At 43.8% G+C, this 21127-nt stretch overlaps 1 protein-coding gene across 1 annotated transcript; it reads right to left on the minus strand.

Annotated features, from left to right (window-relative positions):
* Window positions 1–1986: 1986 nt before the first annotated feature.
* On the minus strand, window positions 1987–6249 carry zgc:163073 (uncharacterized protein LOC100037358 homolog). The gene is made up of 5 exons (XM_053640623.1): window positions 5795–6249; window positions 5503–5646; window positions 3154–3327; window positions 2719–2796; window positions 1987–2622 (listed from the first exon to the last, which is right to left on the minus strand). Exons 1-5 carry the CDS (start codon window positions 5844–5846, stop codon window positions 2594–2596), a joined length of 477 nt encoding a protein of 158 aa, XP_053496598.1. The 5' UTR covers window positions 5847–6249; the 3' UTR covers window positions 1987–2593.
* Between the last annotated feature and the right edge of the window lie 14878 nt (window positions 6250–21127).

A 21127-nucleotide genomic window follows, 5' to 3' on the forward strand; every position in this document is an offset into this window, starting at 1 on the left:
CGTTCTTTTTTAAGAATTATTTGCACATATGAACAATTTGAATATATAATCAGTTCTAAGAAAAAGAAAGAGAAAGACTGAATGTTTGAGTCCATGATACTAGGTCTACTCTGCTTTTGAAGCTGTTAAAACTCGGCTGGGTTCTGGTCCTGTTATGCTGTCATTGTGCCTCCGTCTTCACTTCCCCATTGTGACATTCCTGTTTTTGTGCCTGGTGGCAGCTTAGCAACTGTTGCTTTCACACTAAACCCCTTTTAAATTTGTATAAAGAGGCAAAGACATTGAGATGCTTATATTTTATGCTTGCAGAGGCCTGGAATCTAACCAGGAACTTTTCTATGTAGTTTGCTTATGTACAGATTAAAATCAGTGTATCATACTCATTTGTACATGTGTTGTGTGCAAGTACCATAAGATACATTCACACAACAACGTCTGTTGTGTTTATAAAAAGTACCAAGCCAGGAACAGTGTAAAGATTTTTTCCCAGTGGAGCCCGGTTTCAGAATGTGCCTGTCTGGTGAAAGAGTTTTATCCTCACTTCGTCCTTATCCTGGGACTGCCTCCTATTGCGACTGTCAGAAGTGTACAGAGAGCTATTGCAATCATACTGTCTCCCATGAGTAATGATGTTGCTCTCAAATACCTTTTTCTTTATTTTTAAATTTACATTTCACTTGGCAGACACTTTTATCCAATGAGATTTACAAGTGAGGAAGAGCAAAGCTTAACCCTTTCATGCATAGTGGTCACTACAGTGGACAGCTATTCAAAAGCCCTTTTCTGGCTATTGCAAGGATTTTAATAGAATAACTATTAAACTAATAACTGAACTAACTATTAAACTAACCACTGGAGTGGACACTTTTTGAAGAACTTTTTGATAAATGTATGTGAAAGTAAAATATAAGTTTTTTTTTATGCCTAAAGAAGAGTAAAAACACACAAAGAGAGAGAGAAAAAAAATCAGGATTTCATAATTTTCAAAAAAAATCAGATCAGGATTTCATAGTTAATTCATGAAAGGGTTAAGATTTCTACATTGGCTATCTGAAAATCCTTCTACCTTTTAGCTCTTAAATCATATCTTCGCTACAACTACTTTGTTGTTACACTCTGTAGATGTACAGTTAGAGATTACAGCTCAGTTTTTTCCGTGTACAATTTGTATATCTGTTTATCAGTGACAGTTTTTGACCCTAGGGCTGCTGTTGGCTCGATATTTGAGGTTGCTTGATTGTTTCTTAACCCAGCAGTGAAGCTGAGGTGTTTAAAACCCCCCAACAATGCTACACAACCTGCTACACTCATACCTGTATCACCCACTCAACCATGTCAGTGACACACACTGCTCTCCTGAGAATGGTCCCCTGCCAAAATGTCTGGACATGGTGGTCCCTGTTCATTGATACAAATTTAAAAAACTGAAAACTCAAAGTGTATGTTGGGTCAGGGGTTCCCACACTTTTCCAGGGAAAGGCCCCCCAAATGGCATTAACGTTTGACCGAGGCCCCCCTTTTGTAAGATGTTTTTAAAACACATTAAAAATACAGACTTGTGAATATACCCCCCCCCCTTTTTTATTAATAATCACATCTTACATCTTTACATTACATTAAATTAGGAATTGTGTGTGTGTGTGTGTGTGTGTGTGTGTGTGTGTGTGGTTGTCTGAAAGTGAGAATTTTATTTTTCACAGCAAATTGTTGAGGCCCCCCGGGCGCCCCCTGGCGGCCCCCACTTTGAAAATCACTGTGTTGTGTTATAGTTATAAGCACTCAGTGTTTCTAGTTCCTAGTTGTTTTGTTTGTTACTGTGCAAAAATAAATCTCTTGTCCAACTTGTCTGCATTTCTTGCCTGATAGACACACCAGCATACTCATACTTTTGAATCAGTTCTTAAATTGTTCTTCCTTTGTTGAAAAGGAAAAAAAAAAACAAAAAAAAAAAAACAAAACAACAACAAAAAAAAACAACATACCACAGCAGAAGTAACAGTTTAAAACATACTTTTAATCTCATTTAAACTTACAGCATTTTTTACATTTAACACCTATTTATAACCATTAAATACATTTTCAACTATTTATAGCAATTAAATCAATTCTAAGGCATTTGATGCAGGTCTGATTCATTTGCAGGCCTTTTGAGTCAGCAGACTTCCATGATGAATGACACACTTTACACTTGAAGTCTTGCTCAGGCAGCTACTGTTGGTGTACTGTTCAGAACTTTCAGGAGTATAAACAGCACGAAAGTTAGTTGAAAGAATTATGTACAAAATGACATGTTGGTCCATAAATCCTAAAAATAGACTAAATATTTAGGATGTATAATTTAGATGATATATTTAGGATATACTGTATCACTTCAAAGCATGCAATGGTTGGTACATTGACTACATTATGTGTATTCATTTAGCAGACACCTTTATTAAATCACACTAAGTAAGGCAGAATTCAACGCAAACATTTAGTTGATCAGCTAAATGTTACAGTAAATGCTTTCTGCATTACAAATTCTGTAAAATATGGGTCTTCAACTTATATATATATATATATATATATATATTTATTTACCTGAGTCAGGCCTTCATTCTGCCATGATGTGTTTCACAAAAGCTAAGAAAGAAAATGAAAATGCATTTAGAAAAAAAAAAAAATGCTGCTTGGTTAGAAGGTTTCCACTCATGACATTCGAACTGTAAAACAGACTACCTTCACAGCTGATGAAGCCATCTGATTCTTCCTGTCCTGCAAAAATGCGGTCCACTTCACTCACAGTTAACTGTTCACCTGGAACAGGAATTTACAATGTAAATATGCAGTATATATAATGTACAGTATATGTGAAATGTAGGGTTATAATATTTTGCACCTGGATGTCTATTACAATAGGGGCCAAAGTATGAGTCCACTACGAAGACCGGTTATTATTCCAGCAATTATCCAAATCTAAGGTAATTTTGTGAAATTGCATTTCTTAAAATTTCCTGACAAATATGAACCTTTATTGACTGAAAGCAGTTGCATTTACAAATGTGTAAAAAGTGAAAATCTAAAATAAATAAAATGTAAAATGTGTGAAACGTGTTAAATCTATAATATAACAGGAATAGTGTTCTACAGATGTTACATAGTAAAGTTCAGTACCAAGTGTGAGAAGCATTTGACGGAGTTCGGCACACATGATTGTGCCATTGCCTTCCTTGTCAAGGACAAGTAGTGCCTCCACAAATTCCTCATATTTGCCAGTTTTTGAAGACTTTGACATTTGCTGGAACATGGGCAGGAATGTCTCAAAGTTGATTAACTTGTAGTTAAGCTCTGTAACACAGGAATACAACAGGGAGTTTAGAAAACTTTGGACAGCAAAGTCACACATTTTGCTTGCATCAGATTTTTATTAGTAACAAACAAGATGATCACATAATTGGGGATGTTCTTTTTCTTCAGGAAATGCATCTTAGGACAGGACAGGAGACGCTTTACGACTTAAGAGGGCATGGGTATGCCATTTATATCATACAAATTTCAGTCCATAAGCAAGAGGTATTCATTCTTATTTATAGAGATACCCCTTTTGAACCAGCAAATATCTTGTCTGACCCTAATGGGCGTATGTCATTATTAATGGCAGACTGAGAGACATGCCAGTTGTTTTAGCGAGTGTATATGCCTCAAATTGGGACAGTAATAACTTCATCTTTAATTTCTTCACAAGCATCCCTGATATCGACAGTAGGCATATTATTATAGGGAGGATTTTAATTTGGTTCAGGTTGCCATTCTTGACAGATCTTTGAACAAACCCATTGTGTTAATGAATTCAGCTAAGATTCTTGATTTCATGGCCACCAGGGACAATTCCACCTTTGGCCACTGGAGGGCACCCTGATGGTCCTTGCAGAACTTCTTCCCCTGTTGTCTCCTTCCATTTCCTGTCTCAACCATGTTCACTTGTTTGTTATTACTTGATTAATTGCTCTATTTAAGTTCCCTGTTGTTCGCTCTTTGTTTGCTGGAGCAGTAATGCAAGTCAGGGCACTTTTGTGTTTGGTTTTGTTTTTGTTGTTTCTCTGTGTTTTGATTATTTAGTACTTTTTCTTAGGGTTTATCTCCTAGTTCCTAAGTTTCAGATATGCTGGTTCCTAGTGGGTCTTTCCTTGTGTTTGTTCCCCTGAACCTTTTCCCTGTGTCTGTCTTCAATAAAAGAAGTTCTGCATTTGTATCCGCCTCTATGGACTCACTTCATGACACTTGGTACCTTTGTTAGGTGCCTGGGTTTGTCTGACCTCTGAGATCAAAATTTCCTACGGGTAAGGCCAGTCCCCCGCCTGTGTGCAGTTCGCCCCCCACCCAACGCAAAACATCGGCAAAAAGTCTCAATCATTTGCGTTCCGTGCCGTAAAAATTTTCGTTTGTGCTGCTTCTGATTTGGAGATATTAAAAGAACATTTATAGGTCATTCTGGGGTCACTCAGCCCCCCCACTCACTCCAAATTCACCCCAAATATTCTCAATCGTTTGTGCAGATAAAAAATTTCGTTTGTGCTGCTTCCGTTTTTAAAATATTATACATTGAATTATAGGTGCAAATCTCCTCGGTGTGAGCACACTTTTAGAGTCGAATTGCCAGACTTTTTCAAGACAAATCATATCATCATTTGTTTAATAAATTCTCTTTACTTCATTCACTGGTCTCTCATGATTGAACTTTTCATTTATTTACAAGGAGAATCATTTCACTTCCACCACCAGGTGTAAGTGACACTTCTGTTCAAGACGCTCTTGTGGAAATTAGTGTTAAGTTAGTGTAGGAAAAGTCGATATAGTTACTAAATGAAAATTCTGGCCAGTGTAAGTCAATGTTTTAACACTGACAGTTAGAATATTATTAGTTAACTTCAATCATAATGGTACAACATTCAAGAGAGCTAAGATTGTCAATGTTTATTGACCAGAAAACTCATTGCTAATACTAATATGGCAGTGGAGCTATGAAATCCTAATTGCAGCTGTACATGGTACCCATGTTAGTTTTTTGAATATGTTGTGCATCTAGGGGTCAACGATTGAGACTATTTGGGGTGAATTTGGAGCATGTGGGGGGGCTGAGTGACCCCAGATTGACCTATAAATTTTCTTTTAATATCTCTAGAACCGAAGCAGCACAAACGAAACTTTTTACGGCACAAACCAGCACAAACGGAGCACAAATGATTGAGACTATTTGGCCAACATTTTGTGTTGGGTGGGGGGCCAACTCCATGCAGGTCTATCACCCCCTCCTTCTTCTTTTGGTGGATGGTGCATTTAAACAGTTTCTAAATTCACTTATAGCTTATATTTTTTAATGTAGAGTTTGCCAGCATTTTTACCGTTTATTAAGAGTGATATATTCAAGTGGCTTGATATGTTAGAAAGAGCACACTGTTGCCTCATGCTCTCTTCAAGTTTAATTGGTTTACTTCTTGGGTTATTCATTTTTTTCAAACTTACCTTCAGGGTTTGATGTCCCCACCACTTTAAAGATTTCTGCATTGGTAGGGTTCAGACCCAAAGCCCTCATCACATCCCCACACTGACCAAGTGAGATTTCACCCTTGGGTGACTTAATGAACAGTGAGAAGGCATCTCGGATGTCTGCAGGAGTGTAGCACAAGGAAAAGATGGACAATTTATTAGAAACTAAGTCCACTATGTATAATCTATGGTGTCAGATCAAGATCTCAACTAAGTATTATACAAAATACATTCATATGGGCAGACTTCTTTACACACATTTATTTACCTTCAATTTGCGCAGTGCTAAAGTCATTCTGCAAACAAGGAGTGAGAATCATGTTACAAGACCACCACTTCCACAAATGGGTTTAGTGACAGACAAGCTAAAAATCTGCATCATGACTCGTCTCATAATTATCTTGAAATGCAATACTAACACATACCAGTTATAAGATATTACTATTTAGTGAGATTGACAATCATCTGCGATCCAAAGAGGGCATTATACTGCAGATGTTGGTTTCCAGGAAGGTCACAGTGTGGCAGCTGTTGGGTCACACATTCCTCAGTCTGGCACTAACACTAACTCCCTCACTGTGCTTAATATTTTGGATGCCATGCCACCTACTCCTGGGTTTATGGAGGCTAAATTGAGAACAATGAGCTACAAATATCAAATGGCAGACTGGAAATAGGAGGAATATGCTCCACGAATATTCCAATTGAGATCGACCATCATTCATGCCTACATACTCCAGTAATACAGTGCCACATAGTGTGCATGCTCAGGCAACTTCTATTACCTTTAGAAAGTTAAGAGCCTCTCGACAGCCAGAATTTATAGACGGAAGTTGAGATATAGTCTGACATAACATCTAAATAATACTGACTAACATATTTTATTGTAATAGACTTTTGACTTGTTTAAATGATGTCTTCATTTATCTTCATGCAGCTATTTTCTTTATAGTAAATTATATGATAAACATGAACAAACAAGCCACAAACATTAATTTGTTCGTTTATCTTCAATAACCTCATTATCCTGGTCAGGGTCATAGTAGATTTCAGCCCAGATGGGATGTAAGGCACCACACACACACACACACACACACACACACACACACACACTTTAGTCTAGCCAGTTCACCTACCAGCATTTTTTGGCATGACATAAGGAGAACATGCAAAACTCCACAAAGTCAGTACCACAAGCTCAGGATGGAACCCAGGACCATGGGATGTCAGGTGGCAATGCTACCCAATGTGCCACTGTGTTTCCCAGTAATATGCTTATACACCTTTTTTCAGTGTACACTGTCTCATGAATGAATGAAAAAAAAGTAGTGCAAAGAGAAATTTTTATATCAAAAGAATATAATAACATGTCACTCAAGATCAACTCATGCTAAGTCAAATAACTGATATCACTGGTACACATGGGCTAGAATAAGCCTTGATAATCTAAAATATATGGTTAAATGTTACATTATGCAAGTATTTTTCAGCTATACATGACAAATTTAGATTTTCTTAATTCATATGCATAGCATTTAATGAACTTACCATGGCTGGAGAAGAGGCCTTGGATGGTGTCTGTATGTGCTCCTTTTTTGTAGCCATGGTTGTGTGATTACCAGAGATGAAGCAGGAACTTAGATGGTCTAAGTAATTAGTGTTTATATACCCTACCTTCCCCTCCTCTCACAACTATGGCAGGTGGCCAAAGGCTTGCAATATTGCACACAGTTCTAAAACAGGAAAGAACAGGGATCCCCATGGGTATCCTAAACTTTGCAGGAGTCCCCATCTCCTCCCTTACCAGATTGTTAACCCTATGTGTATTTTTTTTTACTTTAAAGTTTTTTCCCTTGCTTCTTCACAACACTACTCTACTGGTTTTTGATCAATTTTTGGATACTGTTGATGGACACATGGACAAATACCTATTGCCTACTTTCTCACCAAAATGAAAGAGTGATAACAACAGAAGTAAAGACCATTAACAGGGAAGGAATCCTTTAAGATGCTTGCTTGTAATAGACACTTTTTATCCCCCACACATGGTAAACAGCCCCCATCTCCCAAAAGCTAAAACCTTTAATATCAGGTGGACTAGATTTTGCCAGCATTTTGACCTTTAACTGAATGTAAAGTATTGCTGGCTTGATATGTCAGAAGGAATATAGTGTTCCTTCTCATTTGATATGTCAGAAAGAATACGGTGTTCCTTCTCATTCTCTCATTCATCTCATACTTTGGACCATCTTAAGTGTAGACCATCACAGATGGTAGAAACAGTCCCTGTAAATGTGAAATGAAGATTCATTCTTGCAAATAATTTCTACTGCTAATAAAAAGCCAAAGTCTAAACCAAAGAATGATTAGGACTTCATTAGGAGTCCGTACTTCTTGAATCTAAGGATTCAACAAGTGTTGCAAAGTGACACAAAAATAGACTCACACTTGTGCACAAACACTAAGAAAAGACAAATCTTTATAATTATTTATACCAACATTGGTATTGCTGTATTTGCCTACATCTAACACCTACCTTAACCTTTCTAAGAAAAAACAGGTTCATGTTCTTTCCTGTTCATTCTACAGAAAGAGCATAAACTAAAGCACAGAAGAGGCAATCCTCCCCAAATAACCATGTCATAACACATATATGTGAGCAAAGAAAAGTATGCACTCCTGCAGAGGAACTTGATCTGTGAGAAGCTCTCCCAGCCATGCCATTTTCCCCCAGGAGTGTAGAAAGAGTGTGTTCTACATAGCATGCATGTTATGCATGATCTTTTGGGGCTGGACTCAGTGAATAGAGGGGAGACGTCTCCTTGGTGTGCAGGTCTCCTCCTTATTCCTGATGCACTTGTGAATTTGAATGATGGAACGAATAATTTTCATCAGGCTTTAGTTATACAAATCCTAAATTTACCAAATAAGATCAATTAACCAATAAGATGCGAAGTGAAGAGATTGAAACGGTTGTGCTGATAATTGTTTATACAATATAGTCATGTGAAAAATAAGTACACCCCATGGAAATTGTTGGCTTTTTTGTCATATTTGGACAAGCAAACATTTGATCATTTTTGAAACAGTGCCTTTTAATAAAGTTGATATACTTGAACAAACCCACAAGGAAAATTAGCTTTTCAATCATTTATTCAACAGCAGCATCAATAGATGTGTTATTCCTCTGTGGAAAAAGTAAGTATACCCTTGGCCTCAGAAGCTAGTATTGCCCCTTTTATCAGAAATAACTTCTTATAGGCATTTTGCATAATTGTCCACCAGGCTTGATGGAATTTCTGACCACTCTTCCATTAAATATGCTTACAGTTGCAAGATGTTTAAGGGGTTTTCTTGCATATACTGCCCGTTTCAAATCCCCCAATGGGATTCAAATCCAGGCTTTGAGTAGGCCATTCCATAACCCTCCATTTCTTCTTTTTGAGCCATGCCTTGGTGGATTTGCTAAGGTGCTTAGGATCATTATTCTGTTGAAAGATCCGCTTCAACTTCAACTTTAAGACAGATGGCCTCACATTATCTTCAAGCACTCTTTAATATGATGCAGAATTCATAGTTGAATCAATGAATGCAAGCTGTCCAGTCTCCGAGGCAACAAAGCAACCACAAACCATAAAATTCCACCACTGTGATTCACAGTTGGTATGAGGTGCTTCTCCTGAAAAGCTGTCTTTTGTCTGCATCAGACATGTCTGCTGTTACTGTGGACAAACATCTCTATCTTTGATTCGTCTGTCCAAAGCACATTATTCGTGGTCTTTGTCTGTATGCTCATTGGCACACTGTAGTCTTTCAAAGACTTTTTCCTGGCACGCCTCGCATGCAGGTCAAATTTTGCAATCTCTTTCCTATTGTAGAAGCATGCAGTTTGACACCAACATTTGCAAGACTTTCTAGCAGATCCTATGATTAAATTTTGGGGTTCTTGGAGACTTCTTTTTGCATCTGATGGTCTGCTCTTGGGCTGAATTGGCTGGGATGGCCAGTCATTTGAAATATGCACCATTTGTAAATTATTTTCCTTACAGTGGAATTATGTTTTTTTAAATAATTTGGAGATCTCTTTAAATCCCTTGACAGACTCATAGGCACCCACAAGATCTTGGCATGATGACACCACACACCTCAATAACAAAGGGAACGCTAGGCACTAGATATGAGAGGGGTATAAATAAGACAGGTTCCACGTGCATGCCCTAAGCAGGTTATAATCACCGGCACCTAATCTTGAACACCTGTTTCAAATTATATGGATTTGAAGGTTTGATAAATTTAGGGGTGCACTTACTTTTTTCATGTGACTGATCAGTTTTTTTTGTTAATTTAAATTGTGAAAATTACTAAAAAATGTAAATTTTATGTGTCATTTGATAGTGTAACACTATTATATATATGTATATATATATATATATATATATATATATATATATATATATATATATATATATATCCATCCATCCAGCCATCTTCTACCGCTTACACCTTTTCAGGGTCATGGGGAACCTGGAGCCTATCCCAGGGAGCATTGGGCACACACACACACACACACACACACACACACACACACACACACACATATATATATAAATATATATATATATATATATATATATATATATATATGTTGCATTGTAACCTGAGGGGCTGTGAAGAGATTTTGCCCAGAGTGCCAGGACCGCCGGGGGAGGGAATGTATTTTGGGGCTTCGGTAAAAGCGCCCTTGGGGGTGTTCTGTCATATCACAGCAAACCAGTGACTACATTTCCCATCCTGCATGGTGTCCTACAAACATGGCCGCCATGGACTACAATTTCCACAACTCTTACATTCACTCTAATCATGCATACCTGCATCCTATTCAGAGCACTCACAACCACGCTATATAAGAGACCTTTTGAACACTATGACTTTGCAAAGTATTACGTTCAGTTCCCTAGTCTTTGTCATATTTCTAAGCCTGATATCGTGTTTGCTTTTCTGATCATGGACTTTGTTTATCCTGTTGACCTCGTTTCTCTGTTGTGCCTAGTTTAGCCTGTTTGCCTGATCATTTGACCCTAGTCTGACTTGCACTTTGTTTTCTGCCTGATCCTTTGTACTTCATATCATTTGATTAAATTGCCATATTTGCACTTGCTTCCATCTCAGCCTTCATTACATGACAGAATACTTTGCCGCAACATGGAAGCAGCAGGAGTACTTCAAGTCAGTCCAGTGCCCCAGCGAATGGACATAGAACTCCCAGACCCGAATTATGGATTGGGCAGCTACCTGAGGCAGTTCATGTTCCACTGCCAAATGTACTTTTCGAGCCTGGCGAACCCAAGCCAGACAACAGGCAGTGGCTTGGGTTCATTGTGTCCCGGCTTTATGCCCCAGCCCGTGAATGGGAGGAGCATTTGGCCAGTACAGGGTCAAGTGCCCTCAACAATGTAACTCAGTTTGTGGTACTATTCATAAAGGAGTTTGGGTGTCCAGGGCAGAGCTATAACCTGGATCAACTTTTGAGTGGAGTCAGTGTGACGAGCAAGTCTGACCTGCCATTCCATACCTACTATGAGTGGATCGACAGGGCAGCCTCCACAGCTCAGCTTCAGCCCCTCAGCCAACAGGGCAGTGGTGGCGGTGACGCAGATCTGCAAGACCGAGGGCTGCAGTAAAGAGGCCCAGCTACAATGTCCCACATGCAGGAAACTTGGGATCCATCGATCATATATCTGCTCTCGGATGTTTCAAGAGCAGCTGCCGTGCTCACAAACGGCTCCACAAGAGAGCACCTGCGGAGCTCCCGCTGGAGGTCAATGTGACAGCCTCATCTCCAGAGCTACAACCTGAAACCAACAAGGTGGTCTCACCTGCAGAGCTCCAGTTGGAGGTCTACTACGTGGCTGCCTCATCTGCAGAGCCCCAGTCGGAGGTCAATGTGTTGATCTCCTCCCCAGAGCTCCAGCAGGGACCCACGAGGTACTCTCATCCCTAGAGTTTCAGCCTGAGACCCACAAGGTTGCCTCATCTCCAGAGCTCCAGCATAAATTCAAGTTCCTGCTAGAGGTCAACGAGGTGACCTCCGACGTCATGTTCATGTCTGAGGTTGACGAGGCGAGCTCACACACCACATTCATATCTGAGGTCGAAGAGATGACCTCTCAAGCCAAGTTACAATCCGAGTTCGAAGAGATGACCACTCACACCAAGTTCCAATCCGAGGTCGAAGAGATGGCCTCTCAAGCCAAGTTCCAGTCTGAGATCGACGATGTGACCTTCCATGCCACATTCCAGTGTGAGACCGACGTCACGACGTACCAGGTTCTCCTCACGCCTGAAACCAACATCACGACCAACCACGTTCTGCTCACGCCTGAAGTCAACATCACAACCAATCAAGATATGCTCACGGCAGAGTCAGTTGACACGACCAACCAAGTTCTCCTTATGCCTGAAACCGACATCACAACCAACCAAGTTTTCCTCATTCCTGAAACCGAAGTCACGACCAACCAGGTTCTGCTCACGCCTGAAACCGATGTCACAACCAACCAGGTTCTGTTCACGCCTGAAGCTGACGTCATGACCAACCATGTTCTCCTTATGCCTGAGACTGACGACACAGCCAACTCTGTGTACACCTGAGTCTGCTGACACAGCCAACCATGTTCAGCCTGCAAAGTCAATGGAGAATGACTCTCAGACACTCTGTGTGACTGAGGATGCCGCTCAGTATCCCTCTACAGCTGAGAATGCCGCTCAGCCACCCTGTTCAACTGAGGAAGCTTTTTTGCCCCCGTTGCATCCAAGAGCGCCACTTTGCTTCCCTACTCTGCCATGGATGCCACTACGCCAGGGTTCTATGTGGACGTCGCTCTGCCCTCCTGCTCCACTGAGGACGTCGCTCTGCCTTCCTGCTCCACTGAGGATGTTGCTCTGCCTTACTGCTCCACTGAGGATGTCGCTCTGCCTTCTTGTTCCGCAGAAGAAGTTGCTGCACACTCAAGAAAGGCTGATGAGACGGCCCACCAAGTCAAGCCTCCATCTAAAGCTGACGACACAACTTCCCAAGCATGGACCTTGCCTAATGAACCCAGTGAACCAGCCCCAGCCTTATGTCTGCTCCTAGGCTCCTTGAGAAACCTGCTACTTGTCGGACAATGCCTGCATTGTAACCTGAAGGGCTGTGAAGGCATTTTGCCTAGAGTGCCAAGAAGGCCGGGGGAGGGAATGTATTTTGGTGCTTCGGTAGAAGCGCCCTTGGGGGGTGTTCTGTCATATCACAGTAAACCAGTGACTACATTTTCCATCCTGCACAGTGGCCTACAAACATGGCCGCCATGGATTGCAATTCCCAGAACACTCACATTCACTTTAATCACGCACACCTCCATCCTATTCACAGCACTCACAACCATGCAATATAAGAGACCTTTTGAACATTATGACTTCGCGAAGTATTACGCTCAGTTGCCTAGTCTTTGTTGTATTTCTAAGCCTTATATCGTGTTTGCTTTTCTGATCATGGACTTTGTTTACCCTGTTGACCTTAATCCTCTGTTCTGCCTAGTTTAGCCTGTGTGCCTGATCATTTGACCCTAGCCTGCCTTGGACTTCATATTGTTAGATTAGACTGCCATACCTGCACTTGCTTCCATCACAGACCGACAGCCGGTGCACAAGAGACAAAAATCGCTCCTCCCACAGCTGCCGCGGTGGTGCTGAAGAGACAGCTCCGCTTCAGCACCACCAATATTTTGGACAGCCAGAGAGCACGTGGCGGCGGGGCATGGCCACTGACACACACATGGCCGGTGAATGGTGCACGGCATGGGAGAATTCCACCATCCAGCAGGCGAGGGGAGAGTATAAAAGGGTGCTATTCCACTTGCAAGAGGTGAGAAATCTTGCAGTGCATGTGCGCATGGCTCTATGTATGTTCACAGATGCTTGTCGGTGAGTGCACGCTTACTAATCGTCATTGTGTGTGTTTTTTTCCAGACAACTCAGACGCGAGTGAAGACTCTGCCCCCTGGCTGCAAACGGAGTGTTGCCTGACAGCTGAACGGAACCCCCATCACTCAGGAAAGGCCCGGCGCGACTCAGCAACCCCGCAGATGATTGAGACCCTCACCGCACGATTGCATGCCCACACGCAAGCACACACACACACACACGCACACCCACACGCCCTTACCAGACTGTCTCGAATAAAGATCCTCCATGGCAACACAAAAATGGCCTCCTGTGTGTCTGTGCTCCACCCACTGCTGGCTAGTTTCCCTACACTGGTGAAGGATGCGGGCATGAGCATAGACCCACCCACCTGAAGAACTTTATCTCCTCTTTTTTTCCCCTTTTTGTTTTGTTGTTTTTTCCTTCTTGTTAAAGCCCTACACTCTACACAAAACTTAAAAAAAAGAAAAAAATGGATCCCACGTTGCAGCATCTTCTGGAGTCAAATCTCTGGCAGCAAGCCATGACGCAGCAGCTCACTCACAGTCTGTAGGCCTCTCCCTGATCCCGACCGCGAGGACAGATGCCTGCTTCCCCCACTGACCCCTGAGAACGACATCTAGGCCTACCTAGAGACCTTTGAATGAATCGCCCGCCACGAAGACTGGGACAGTGATGAGTGGCCACACATCCTCGGCCCACTGCTCTCTAGGGAGGCGCGCATGGCCTACTATGCCCTCTCTCTGGAGGAAACAGCAGACTATGGGGAGGTGAAGAAGGAGATCCTGGCGTGGTGTGGGCGAACCCCACCCCCCAAGCAGTGGCGGAGTTCCACCGGTGGAACTATCGGCCGGGGGTCAAGCCACACGGGCAGATGGACACCCTCCTGTGCATAACCAAGTGGTGGCTCCAACCCAACCTGTATGCCGCCACCGAGGTTGCAGAAAAGGTGGCCATGGATTGATCCCTAAGGGCTCTGCCGCCAAAAGAACACCAGACCGTGGGAGTGCAGGTGCTGGGGATGCCCAAGGAACTCCTAGCCACCTTGAAGCATGCTTTTGCCACCCTGGAACTTGGCCGGGAAGAACGGTGGTCCCGCAGCCCGCCCAGAATATTCCTGCCCCACCGGCCCGACCGCCAGCGCTACCCTGGGGGGGGAACCACTGAAGCCAGCCCACCTACGGGACGCCCAGGGACAAGCCCATGCTAACGTAGCCAGACCTGGAGCCACCGAAGAACCCCCAAAACAGATGTATGGAGAGTGCTCCCTCCATACACCGAACCCGCCAAGAACCCGGACCCTGACAGTGTGGGTCGAAGGGAGCCGGTCACTGCCCTGCTGGACTCCTGGACTCAGCTGGAATGGGACCATCACCTTAACCTGTGTCCACGGGGATACCAGGGAAGTCCCCATGGCTGAGGGCCAGATCCAGGGTAAAACAGGCACCTGGCCACTCCTAGTCTGCGTCATCCCTGACCTCCCTGTGCCACTGCTTCTCGGAAGAGACTGGCCAGGGTTCCCGGCCAGCCCAGCTCCCAAATCCAGGAGGGCACCCCAGCGAATGAAAGAGACACGAGCCTGGCAGGCCTGCTTGGCGCAAGATGAGGGGGATGCCAGTAGAAGGTAAGCCACACACATGCTAACCCGATCTCATCTGTGTTCCAACAGGTGAACCGGCAGGGGAACTTTGGGTATGAGCAAAAGGAGGACAACCGCCTGAAACTGCTGGGCCCAGGTGCAGCAGATAGAAGGGGTCGACCAGAGCCCGAACCAGAGGCTCCCCTCCTCCTACTTCCTCATCAGGGGCAGTCTCCTATATCAACGGGCCAGCCACCGAGGGGAAATCGTGGACCTCCTTGTAGTCCCCAAGACAAAGACACAGATGCTGATGCACCTGGCCCACACCCACCTGCTCGGGGGCCACTTGGGGGCACGAAACACCCTAGAAAGGCTAAAAGACCGGTTTGTCAGGCCGGGGATGGATGCAGGGGTCCGGGGCTTCTGCCAACAGTGCCCCCAGTGCCAGCGCCCCGCCCCACGGAGGTCCCCGCCGGCTCCCCTTATCCCTGTGCCAATTATCCCCTTTGAGAGGGTTGGCACTCTCGTGGGGCCACTCCCCAAATCCGCCCGGGGCCATGAGTACATACCCGTCATCCTGGATTACGCCACCCGATACCCCGAGGCAGTGCCACTCCGCAAAGCCACCTCCCATAACGTTGCAAAAGAGCTGATGCTCCTGTTCAGCCGCATGGGGATACCGAAGGACATCTTGACTGACCAAGGTATGCCTTTTGTATCCAAACTAATGTCTGATCTGTGTTGGCTGTTGCAGGTTAAGCACCTAAAGGTGTCTGTCTACCACCCCCAGACCGATGGGCTCGTTGAGAGGTTCAACCAGACCTTGAAGAAGATGCTACGGTGGGTGGTAAACAAGGAAGAGAGAAATTGGGATCTCCTCCTACCATATGTCCTCTTCACCATCTAGGAGTGCCCCCAAGCCTCCACGGGCTTTACCCCCTTCGAACTCCTCTTTGGACGGCGACCCGAGGGCTGCTGGACGCGGCCCAGGAAGCATGGGAGGAACAGCCCTCCCTTTTCCGCTCGGTCATCAAGTACGTGCAGGAGATGCAAGAGAGGATTGACTGAGTGGCCCCGATCGTCCAGGAGCATATGAGAACCACCCAGGAGGAGCAGAAACGAGTGCATGACCGCCCGGCACAACCCCGAGAGTTCCAACCTGGCGATCAGGTGCTCCTACTGGTGCCGAACAGCTCCTGGAAGTTCCTAGCCCAGTGGCAAGGGCCATACACAGTCCTTGAGCAGAAGGGGGCCGTAAACTATTGCCTGCAACAGCCTGGTAAGCGAGCGGTGACACAAACATACCACGTAAACCTGCTAAAGAAGTGGGTAGAGCTGGCGCCAGTAGTGTCTGTGTTTGTGGCCCGGGACGCAGGTCATGATGAGGGTACCTTGGTCCAGCTGGGTGAAGACCTCACTCCTCACTCCTGTGTTCTCTACCTCCCCAGGGATGACCCAGCTGGGCCACCACAAAATCAAGAGCCGGCCGTGAATGGTGGTGCGACAGCAGCACTATTGTGTCCTGGACGCCTGCTGCAAGGCTATCGATGAGGAGATCGGTCGAATGCTGCGGGACAACATCATCGAGGAATCCAACAGCCCCTGGTCCAGCCCCATCGTAGTCGTAGGAGGGCACTTTTTCGGACCACCTGTTCCACCTGGGGGAGGTGCTGAAAGAGCTCCGGAAGGCCGGGCTGACAGCCAACCCCAAAAAGTGCCACTTGGGGCTGACTGCGGCACAGTACCTCGGTACCGTATCGGCCGGGGCCTACTAAAGCCCCAGATGAAGAAAATTGAGGCAGTAAAGGACTATCCCCGGCCTACATCAAAAAAACTGGTACGTGCCTTCTTGGGCTTGGCGGGGTACTACTGCCGATTTGTGCCTAACTTCTCCTCTGTAGCCTCACCCCTCTCAAATCTCACGAAAAGGGCCAGCCGGACCGGGTGAAGTGGCCAACAGAAGGGGGACAGGCCTTCCAAGCCCTGAAAGAAGCCCTCATATATATATATATATATATATATATATATAATTTTTTATATTTTTTTACATCCTGCTATGTGCTTTTGACCAGAGTCGGCACCTAATTAGCCCACCTAATGACCACAATTAGGACCCATCTACCCTGATAACTAAGGTGGTTTTCACACTGGGCATTTTTGCTGCGGTGAGAATCCGAGTGCAATTGTTCCCGGTGCCCCCGCAGTTGGTCTGATTTCAGACTCACTTGATTCTGTCAGACCCCAGTGCATTTGCGTTCATCTTACATCACAACTGCGCATGGAGAACACGTGCATGGAGAACATGACCTGCCATACTTTTTTGTTTTTTTAAAAAATTATTTTGGTGTTATTATGCACAGCAGATATTATGCACCACAGTGGACCTCTTCTGTGTCACACAACGTTCCACTGCCACTCATGGTACATGTGTGTTGTAGAAACAAATTATGCCATCATTGACTAAAACACATGCACAGGTTACTTTATTTCCTGAAGAGGTGCGGACCGAAGTATGAGTTGTATTCACATTCACAGAAATTGAGGCACAGTTCCAATGCAAGGGAACTCAGACCACCTCCTACAGGTAATCTTGGGTTTGCTACCACTGTGTGCTTCCCGGTCTGCATGACAGCTTTCACATGACCAATTTTTCATGCAAACTGTGCTCAGTTTCAGACTAGACTGCCAGCTGCTTTGGGAAAATGTCTATTGTTCAAAGTACTATACAAATAAACTGAATAATACTAAGCAGCAAGTGTGCCTATTCATTTAGGTTTGTTGCACTTTTCCTTACTCCGCATTATTTCATCAATTTGGTACTTGTTAATGCTGACTGTGTGCATGCATCAAAGAAACCACACAAAAAATGCACATAAAGGGCCAATTAATATAAACAAGTTTGATTGTATCTGTATTGTGGGTGTGAACAAAACTTCTTTATTTGCAATGATATCTTAGTCAAGTGTTCTGACCGGACACCCTGTGGAGGTTGCCTCAAGATAATACTTGCAAACTTTTAAATTCTCTAAATTTATTACTAACTTCAGTCATGGTAATTCAACCAAGTTCTATAGTTCAGCAGGATCCCCGTCATCTTGAGTAGCCACTGGAACTGACAGCTGGAGAAGGGAACTTGCAATATACAGTGGTCATATTGAATAGAATGCGATAGTATAGAAAGGATGGGACCATTGGCTAGCCAGCACAAGGTCTCATACAGTATGTAGGTAGTCACCATAACCTGAATGTAGGTTTACTTCCCAGACTCATGTCTCCATCAGCCTCCTGCTGAGGTGTTGGAAATGTGGAAAGGAACACCCACCAGCCTAGTGCAAACTGAAAGTCAGGTGCAATAAAAGTGAAGTGAGTTTCTTGAGTTTCTCCCTGAGGTCAACACTAGCAGCAGCGAAAAACTAGGTACCAAAATGAAAAACACTACTGGGCCAACATAGATCAACAGGCTGATGAGCTCCATCTCTAAAAACTTGCAAAGTTGATTGGAGGTGCTATTGCACATGCCCACTAGAGTCACTTCCTGTCTGTAGTACAATGGCAGTGCTTGAATTGTTTGCTTGATTGTGGTTGTTAGTCACTGGAGGAACAACTTCATCAACTTGGTGCATCAACTTCAGGCAGAGAATGCTAAACTTAGATGAATGGTAACACAGGGTTTTTCCTCAAGATCCTACCTTGAGTTTCCTAAATGCATGACAAGAAGCATTGTGGTGGGTTGAGGAGGGTGAACACCCTGGGGTGCAGCAGCCTTGTGCACAGTCTTGTAGTATTAATATTAAGAGTTCTGAGTTCTAATATTGTCTCTGTCAAGCCTGCTAATGAGTTAGCTGAGGTTAAAGAAAGCCTCCATAAGAAGCAAGCTCATTTAGACATCATCTTGAAGCCTGTCCCCCAAACTATAATAGGATCACCTGTGCCCCCTATTAGCTCTACCTTTAGTGTTGAGACTTGTAGCTCATGGTACCATTTCCAGCCATACGAAGACGAATATGTTTACATATACGAATATGGTAGATAAATATGTTTGCATTGTAATCAACCTGGCCATATTGCATGGTTTTGTACAACAGAACTTAGTACAACTCTGAGGACAGTGGTAGGGCTTAGTTCTTCAGTTCAGCCATTGGAAAACTAATACAACCCCACAGCATGGCCAAACCATCTGGTGGGGAATGTGTGGGCACTACCCTCCCAGAAGAACCCTGGCTTATTGGAAGATGCCCAGCAGTAGAGATTAGTGTCATTGGAGTGACTGTGGCATGTTTGCTGAATACCGGATCTATGGTGACCACTGTTACTTTTTTCGAGCAGCAATTACAACTTTCAATTTCAGATGCAGCCTTGCCATTCATTTGAACATAAAGCCTCCAATGGCCTTGATATTCCCTACTTGGAGTATTTGGAAACTACTATAAGCATTCTGGGGAGGACACTGCCCAATAGGGGTATTCTGGTAGTGGAAAAACTTAACTGATCCTACTGTCCAGTCTAGAAGAAAACAGGTTCAGTGCTTACTTGGAATTAATGACATTAGTAGGTTTTACCAAGAGTTGTTTCTAGAACATGGAAACAACTGGTTTAACTCTCCTTTGGTTCAACAAGCAGAGACATTTTGGCAGAGAGCTCTAGTTGAGTGCCAACTTTTGGAGCACACCTTGGAAAAGGGGTATGTGAGTCCAGCTCAAGTTAAGAAGGGTACATCTGTACGAGTGTACAGCTGGAAGCTTGTTCCTGCAACTTGCCATCAGGGGTTGGGATCCGCATTTATTACTTGTTTTCTGGTGACCTCCTTGTGCCATCTGCTTGCATGCCAGTTACCTGTGGGGTGGTGAGGGTGCTAGTTATTACTGTGGGGTGTCAGGATCATTGACTTTGCCCAAAGACTGTACTTGGGGAACTATATATTGTTCAGTTAACTTCCTGATCTCATCAGTCCAGTTTCATGTCCAGCAGGATGATTCTGAGCCAGTAGCACTAATTCAGTCTGTTGAAACAGAGAGTAGCCCCAGTATTTAACTGAACATATTTTTGGGGATCAGAGTCTCCATGCTCTTTTGATATATTTAGATGATATTGTAATTTTCTCTGGTACCTTCCAACAGCACCTGGAGTGGCTGGAAATGGTATTGAGTCACCTTCAAACTCATTATTTGAAGGTAAAATTGAAGAAGTGCCATTTCTTCTAAACTGAGGTTGGTTACCTGGGCCACGTGATCTCAGCTGGTGGGGTGGCAACTGACCCAGAGAACATCTGGGCTGTTGCCAAGTGTAGCAGGCCCACCACAGCTAGGTTCTATGTTTATGGATTACCAAGAAGGATACAATCAGATCAGGTGCACAGCTTTGAGGGAGAGTTGTGGAAACACTTGTGTGACTCCCCAAATCATCCAGAGGGTAATGGTCAATGTGAAAGATTTAACAGGACATTGCATGATTTGCTTTGGACTTTGCCACCTGAACAAAAACAGAAAAGAGCTTCAGCTTCCAAGGCTCCTGAAACAATTCTAAGCAGCGCAGTTAATAATGCCGCGGGTTTTATTGTATCAGTTCGAGCCCGAGTCAGATTCAGGAAATGCGGATGATCAAGCAGCTCAATCGGAACCAACTTTGCAAGCGCAACTTGAGCAGAATGTTTCACAGTGGGAAGTTTTTATTTTGTAACTCTCTTACCTTTCAGATACGATGTTATAACTGTTTAATTTGTCTTGTGAAATCGACAGAAAAAAAGACACAAAATACAGACAGGGGAATAGGTGTTACTCTGCAGGTTTATAGGTAAAAATTCAGCTGAATATCAAAACTTTAGCTAGCATGTTAGCAGAGGTCTACAACTGAGCCCTGGGCCACAACACAAAACTCAATAACAGATAAAAATCTAAAATCATTTTAAAAGATAAAATAATCAAACATACTTACAGGTTCTGATTCAGAAGCACAAGATTGTCAGAGCAAAGTGGGAATCGTCCCACTTTTCAGGAGTAGCCTTGGCGTGTAGCCTGCAGTGTACTCGCCCAGGTTCAGGAAGCTGTTCTCAGTAAAATGCGC

Source organism: Ictalurus furcatus, chromosome 13 (genome assembly GCF_023375685.1).
Source record: "Ictalurus furcatus strain D&B chromosome 13, Billie_1.0, whole genome shotgun sequence".
NCBI lineage: Eukaryota > Metazoa > Chordata > Actinopteri > Siluriformes > Ictaluridae > Ictalurus > Ictalurus furcatus.